Here is a 7,030-nt window from a genome sequence, read left to right on the forward strand (position 1 = left end):
GCTGGTCTCCTGGCCCCAGCCCAACCTCGGGTCCAAGGCCAGGCTAGGCTCTCAGCCTCTGCAACCGCAGCCCCTCCCCCAGTCCTGTTCCCTCGTGCCCCAGAGGTCTCAGCCCCAGACCACAGGGGTGGGAGCATGGCAGGTGGAGGGTCACAGAGGAACTCCCCAGGGCAGGGGCCACCTCCGCCCTGCGCCCGTCCCTGCCCGCACGCAGTTCTTCTGGGGCCCACCCCCACCCCCAGTGCTTTGGAGCTCCCTTGCAGGGAAAGAGCAGAACTTGCAGCTGACCTCCATGCAGCAGTTCTAAAGGACAAGACATCCACGTGGACTGACTTGGAAATGGGTGGGTGGCATGTGAGCCTTCCACCTAACGATGCGCGTAGCGGGCTTGGTCTCCGTCGGAGGCAGAGCTGCAGGTGTAACGTGGCTGCCTGCCTACCGGCCTGCACGTACACAACACATCATGGCTGGAAAGATACGCAGCACACACACAACCCTGTGTCTCCCAAGTTTCTAACCAGAGAGGAAGGAAACACTGTTACCTTAACATGTCTGTATTGTGGATAATGTTTGAAAAGTTAGAAAAGGAAAAATACTAGTATCACATACACGGTCTTGCCTCCAGCCCCACTCCCCAGGCCTGTGCCAGCCTCCCTGCTGGTCCCAGCCTCCAGTCCAACCCCCAGCTCCACCCTGGCTCCTGTCTTATCCCCCCTCCCTGTCCCCCACTGGGTGCAGGCCATGGCCCTTCCTGTCCCTCTCTGGCCCTTGAGGCCCCTCTCCACCTGCCCCCTCCCTCCCTCCTGGCACCCCAGGCCTTGCAGGCCACAGGCCTGTCAAACACCCGCTTGGGCCCATGCAGCTCGGGGCCCATGCAACTCCATATGCCTGCCCTGGGGCCTCCTTCCCTCTCCCCCAGTCCCCAACCTCAGCCACCGGCCAACTTCACACACCTCAGCACATAGCTTTCCCTACAAGTTGTGTGCATGTTCTGGAATCCCAGTCACGTTTACTCCAGCACATTCCCAGCAGATGCTCTGCCTCGTGGGCCAGATGGTAGCCTTTCAGATGTCTCCCCCAGGGCCAGGCCGGGGCTGCTCCTCAGACTCAGAGAAAGGGCCCAGAAGTTCACCCCACACCTACCCTGGGCCATCTGCCGGTCCAGATGGGAGGCAGGGCAGGAATCTGGCCCTAATTTCCCCAGGAACCAGAATACAGAAGGCAAATACGGGGCAGAACTCTCTGGAACATCTTCCCACACTCTGAGCACCCTCAGGCTTGAGAGTGAGTGGAAGGTGATTGCTAACTCCCACGAAACCATCCCTTCCCCTCCTCTTACAGAATCACTGTCCTCAGGGGCAGGGGGAGTCTGAGCCACGGCCACGTGAGCTTGCTTAGCTCCCTCGGCTGAGATTTTGGATGTTTCCCTCTCCCTGGAGGAGATGGATAGATGGATAGATCTATGGATGGACTTATGGGTGGGCGGTGGATGGATGGCAGGTAGGTGGGTAAACAGGCTGAGGAATGAATGGATGGGTTGATGGGTGGATCGATGGATGGGCAGATGGATGGATGGATGGATGGATGGATGGATGGATGGATGGATGATGGATGGATGGATGGGCAGATGAATGGATGGATGGATGGATGGATGGATGATGGATGGATGGATGATGGATGGATGGGCAGATGAATGGATGGGCAGATGAATGGATGGGCAGATGGATGGATGGGCAGATGGATGGATGGATGGATGGATGGATGGATGGATGATGGATGGATGATGGATGGATGATGGATGGATGGATGATGGATGGATGGATGATGGATGGATGATGGATGATGGATGGATGGATGATGGATGGATGATGGATGGATGGATGATGGATGGATGGATGGATGGATGATGGATGGATGGATGGCTGGGTGGCTGGGTAGCTGAGTGGTAACGTGAGTGACTAAGAGTGTAAAGGAATGGACGAGCTAATTGCAGACTAGCTCAGGAGTCACTACTCAAAGGAACTTTCTAAATCTCTGAAACGTGAGGCCTTGGCACCCCCCAGAGGCCGGAGTCTCTAACGACCCATCTCCCTTAAAGCCCTGGGCACTGACAGTCCTGAGAATCGGGAGCACGGACCTACGAAAGTTAGGGGTTCTGGGAAGCAAGAGATCTAGGGTCCAGTGCTGACTCATTCTGGGGACCTTGGGAACGTTCCACCTTCTGAGGCTCAATTTTCTCATCTGGAAAATGGAGCTAATCAAACCTGATGCCTGTAATGCTATGAGATTTAAACAAAATTATGTACGTAAAGCATCTGAGAGGGTCATCTGGCAGAGATCAGGGGCCCACGGAATGTGAGTTCCTTCCCAGAGGCAGCCCTAGGGCACACATGCACACACATGCACGCACACACACACACACACACACCAGTAGGGAAGAGGGACAGAGAGCGAGACCCCAGGCCAGACCAGATTCAGAAAGGCAGATGCAGACATACTTATTCTGCAGGGGTCCCATGCTCTGGCAGGGCTGGCCTGGCCTCGGGGCCCAGGAGCTCGGGAAGCGGGGACGCAGACAAGGTTCCTGAGCCCTGCGGGGGCTCAGCGTCCTGGGACTGGGCCAGCTGGGCCGTGTGCTCAAAGGCGGCTTGCAGCAGGTGGGAGGCGAGGCAAGTGGTCCAGGTGATGAGGTAGGCCAGGTGCCAGGTGAGCGCCGTCGTGATCTCTACCCACCAGTACAGACGCCTCAGCAGTGCCCGGAGCTCCGGCACCACGCGGCTGTCCAGTAGTGCCTGGAGGGGATGAGTGGATGGGCAAGGGGCCAGGCCCAGGGCCCCAGGCCTGCCCTCGCGCCGCCCGGCCCGCCCACCTTGCTGAGCAGCCTGCCCAGGCTGCAGCGACGACGGGCCCTCCGGCACAGCCTCCAGGTCAGCAGCAACAGCAGCAAGCCTGCCAGCATCAGACCGTGCAGGCCGGACAGAAGCAGGTCCGTGCAGGTGGCCGCAGACAGGCCTAGCCGCTTGGGGGCCAGGCCCAAGGTCCGGGCACAGCGCCGCACGCCTGCCCAGGCCAGCTGGGGCACCCGCAGCCCCAGCCACACGGGGACTCCAAGCAGTCCCAGCCCTGCCCTCAGCGCCCGGCGCAGGGGGCTGGCAGCTGGAGGGGCCTGGCAGCCGCGGCACCCCCAAGCCTCCTGGGCCAGCCCCGACAGCCAGCGGTTAAAGAGGCGAATCTTGAGGAGGAAGAGATTGTAGAGGTGGACCCGGTTCTGGACCAGCTGCAGGAGGAGAGAGAGCCAACCCGTTGTCACTCACGTGGGGGAGGAGCCCTACCCGCCACCGCGGGCCAGGCCCCCCTTCTCTCTGGGCCTCAATTTCCCCAATCTGCCCACTTCTAAGGACTCCATTCTCAGGAGGGGGCTTTAGAAAGTGTTTTGAATTATTGTTGGTTTTCTTTCCCTTGGATTGAAGTAAGTATTTATAATACTCTAGACAGAAGGAAGTGGGCTGTTTATTATTATTATTATTATTATTATTATTATTATTATTATTGAAGGAATGACCACCCATCCCCCTCAGCCCTCTGATCCTGCAGGATTTGAACCCCAGGGGGGTCTTTTCTCCCAAACACCTGGGCTCTCCTGCCCACCGGTTGCCTGTTGGTGTCATGAGGGCGGCTGGGGGCAAAGGGCACTGCTGTTACGGGTAGAGATGTGAGGCATGGGAACAGTGACCAAGGGACTGAGGGACCTATGGAGAGGAGGGAAGGAGAGGGAGGGACCCAAGAAGACCTCCAGGCTTCTGTCCTGGGTGACAGGCTGGCTTTGTTGTCTCCCATTCACGGGGAGAAAAGAGTGAGCTTGGGTGGGGAAAGAGTCTATAAACAGGGAAGCCCCCCTGAGTCCTGGGGCTGAACGGCCCCTCATCAGAGTCCTAAAGCCCCCTATCTGGACCCTACGCGCCCTTGTCCAGAGGACCACTTGGAACCCTAGGGGGCAGTGTGGGACACAGCCACCTGGCTTGGGGGTGGGGCTTCTAAGGCAGGTAGTCGCCTAGTGCCACCGGCAGGGACAGGTCCATGGGGCCCAACAGCTCTGAGGTGGCTGTGAAGGTCTGGGAGGACCCCACCCCAATCCCCCCGGTGCCCCACTCACCAGCACTAAGAGCTTCACCACCAGCAGCAGAATCCCCAAGAGGTTGGATCTGACTGGAGGGACGGCCTCCATGTCTGGCCCTTCTCCCCTTCCTCCAGCTGGGAGAGGGAGGGTGACCTCACAGATACTGCCGGGTGGGGGCCAAGTTACCGTGGGGACCTAGTTGCCACAAGAGACCCCCGTTTACCTGCCTCCCGCCGCTGCACTGCACAAAAACTAGGGTTCTTTGTCTTCTCCGTCCTGCCCCTTCCTTGTAGGAGGCCGCCCCGGACTCCACATCTGGCCTGCTCACACAGGTGCTGGAGAAGGTCCTCAGATGGACAGCCCTGGGGCCTGAGTGGGCAACTGAGGCAGTCATCGTGTACAGAAACCGTGGCTGAGGGTGGCTGGGTGCTGCACCTGCCCACATCTGTGGAAATCCCAAAGTGTCGAAGTCCCAGGAAGTAGAAATATTGACCACCACCCCCCCCCAGGGCCACAGGTGACAGAGTGTTTGGAGACAGATGGAAGTCGCCACTGCCCAAACCTGCAGGCCCCTACCTAAGCCCCTCCACCCTCCGCCCCAGTCACAAAGCAGAGAAATGAAGTTGTGACTTTTCTTCTCAGATCTTAGTGATACCTGACACTCCGTTAGAGGAGGGCAGGGAGAACAAGTGTACTGACCCAAAGGCCCCAGAGAGTTCTGGAGTGAGGCAAGGACTGAAGGAAAGGAGTCAATTTGCTGAGCGAGCCCACTCAGGGACACGAGAGCAACCAGGAGGCCACAGGCTGCCTAGAGCATCTCGTAAAGCTTGCCAGAGGCTGGGATTAGGGTTAGAGTCTTAGAATTTTCTGGGAGGATCCAGAACCTTGATCACAGCATTTCTCACTTTGCTTTCCTGTCTGGGTCCCCCCACAGGTGGCCCTGGGAGGCTGCAGGAGGTGGCTCTCACGCCTTTTAGAAATTTTTAAAAAGCACGCCCTCTGCTGGACAGGCTGCTATAGTGCAGGGCTCGGAGACTGGAAGGCCCCCCTCCCCCCCCCCCCCCCCCCCCCCCGCCGCATCGGAAAGGGTGGGTGCCACCCCAGCCCTTGCACACAGCGTGATTTCAGTCCTCACTTGCCACCTCAGCCAGGCACCCTTGTGCAGGATACAACCTGCCCAACTGGATATGGAAAGCTGCCATAACGAGTCCCTGAAACGTCAAGGATGACCTGTGCCCAGAGCAGTCCTGTTCACCCATTCGTTTCCTCTCCTGGGGCAACAGCTGGGGTCTGGAGGGTGAAGTGTGCAAAGTCCCTCCACTCTGTCCTCTGCCTTGCCCCTCCCTGCCCACCCTCTGTGCCTGCAACATTATGGTACTAAGGGGACACCGGGGCTTCAGAAAGGCCTTCTTGAGCTAAGTTTTGAAGGATGGCTAGGAAATTCCATGGTCCAGACAGAGGAAACCGCATGATTCAAACAATCCATATTATAGAGCATAAAGATGAGGTCAGAGTGGGGAGGAGTTAAGATGGCGGAGGAGTAGGGGACCCCTTTCTCAGCCGGTCCCCTGAGTCGAGCTGGATAGGTACCTGACCAGCTTAAACAACCACGGAAGCAGCCTGAGACGCAGGAAGATGCATCTGGATCTCTACAAATGAACATCTCCAGCGCTGAGTATTGAGGTACGAAGCGGGGAGCCATGAAACCGCGCACAGATATCGGAAGATAAACGGAAGGGGGAGGGAGCCGCCGCGTTCGGGCGCCAGGAAGCGGCAGCCACCTGCACGGGAGAGCAGGCGGGCTCGCGGACGGCACCCGCAAAACAGCAGACTGAGACCGTGAGCCGGGTGCGCGCGCCACCAGGCATCTCGCGGAACCCCGGAATCCCGGTGCGCTCACTGGATCCAGACTGAGACCTGGAGATCCGGGAGCGCGCGCGGGGCGGCTGGCGGCTGGCGGCGTTAGAAACACAAAGGACAGAGACGCGCCGGCCCTGGAAGTGAGGGCTGGGACTCCGGGTGTGGGGCGCACATCCCGGGACGCTGCAGGGTTGAGCAGCACCAACAGTAGCAGAGTTAAAGTGGCCAGAACATCAGTGGAGAACGGGCCGCAATCCCTCTGTTCTGTGACAATGCAGCCTCTGCTGCTCTGACTCTCAGAAGAGGCACAGCAAACCGCCAGGGAAAGCCGCCAGAGAACAAAAGCCTAGAAATACCGGCTCAGGGAGTGCCCATCCCCATCCCCCCTGGCGGGCGACATGGAGACTCTACCCAAACAGGGTTGCCTGAGTATCGGTGCGACAGTCCCCTCCCCCAGAACACAGAAGGCAGGCTGAAAAATCAAGAAGCCCACAACCCGGGCGCCTGGGTGGCTCAGTCATTGAGCGCCTGTCTCTGGCTTAGGGCGTGATCCCGGCGTTCCGGAAAGGAGTCCCTCATCGGGCTCCTCTGCTGGGAGCCTGCTTCTTCCTCTCCCACTCCCCTGCTTCTGTTCCCTCTCTCGCTGGTTGGCTGCCACATAAATAAATAAATAAAATCTTTAAAGAAGAAGCCCACATCCCTAAGATCCCTATAAAACAAGGGGCACGGCCTGGGACCCAGTCAATAATTTGGGCTCTGGACAACCCCGCAACCTCTCCTCATCAGAATGACAAGAAGGAGAAGCCCCCCCCCAGCAAAGAAAAGACAATGAGTCTGTGGCCTCTGCCACAGAAATAATGGATATGGATGTAACCAAATTATCAGAAATGGAATTCAGAGTAACGATGGTCAAAATAATGAGTAGAATTGAAAAAAGTATTAACGAAAACGTTACTGAGAATATAGAATCCCTAAGGACAGAAATGAGAGCGAATCTGACAGAAATTAAAAATTCTATGAGCCAAATGCAGGCAAAACCAGAGGCTCTGACGG

The 7,030-nt window shown here is 57.9% G+C and overlaps 1 protein-coding gene across 1 annotated transcript; it reads right to left on the bottom strand.

The window, feature by feature from the left end:
• Positions 1-2,498: 2,498 nt before the first annotated feature.
• On the bottom strand, positions 2,499-4,225 carry TMEM270 (transmembrane protein 270). Its single transcript, XM_026515525.2, has 3 exons — positions 4,154-4,225; positions 2,870-3,277; positions 2,499-2,792 (listed from the first exon to the last, which is right to left on the bottom strand). The coding sequence occupies exons 1-3, from the start codon at positions 4,223-4,225 to the stop codon at positions 2,499-2,501; spliced, it is 774 nt and encodes a 257-aa protein (XP_026371310.2).
• Positions 4,226-7,030: the final 2,805 nt, after the last annotated feature.

Source organism: Ursus arctos, unplaced genomic scaffold (genome assembly GCF_023065955.2).
Source record: "Ursus arctos isolate Adak ecotype North America unplaced genomic scaffold, UrsArc2.0 scaffold_2, whole genome shotgun sequence".
NCBI classification, from domain to species: Eukaryota; Metazoa; Chordata; class Mammalia; order Carnivora; family Ursidae; genus Ursus; species Ursus arctos.

Excerpts from the sequence above, each read along its gene's own strand:
- TMEM270 (XM_026515525.2), bottom strand. The coding sequence starts at position 4,225 with ATGGAGGCCGTCCCTCCAGTCAGATCCAACCTCTTGGGGATTCTGCTG. Across the intron at positions 3,278-4,153 it reads TGGTGAAGCTCTTAGTGCTG|CTGGTCCAGAACCGGGTCCA; the intron begins GTGAGTGGGGCA and ends CTCCTCCTGCAG. Across the intron at positions 2,793-2,869 it reads TGGGCAGGCTGCTCAGCAAG|GCACTACTGGACAGCCGCGT; the intron begins GTGGGCGGGCCG and ends CATCCCCTCCAG.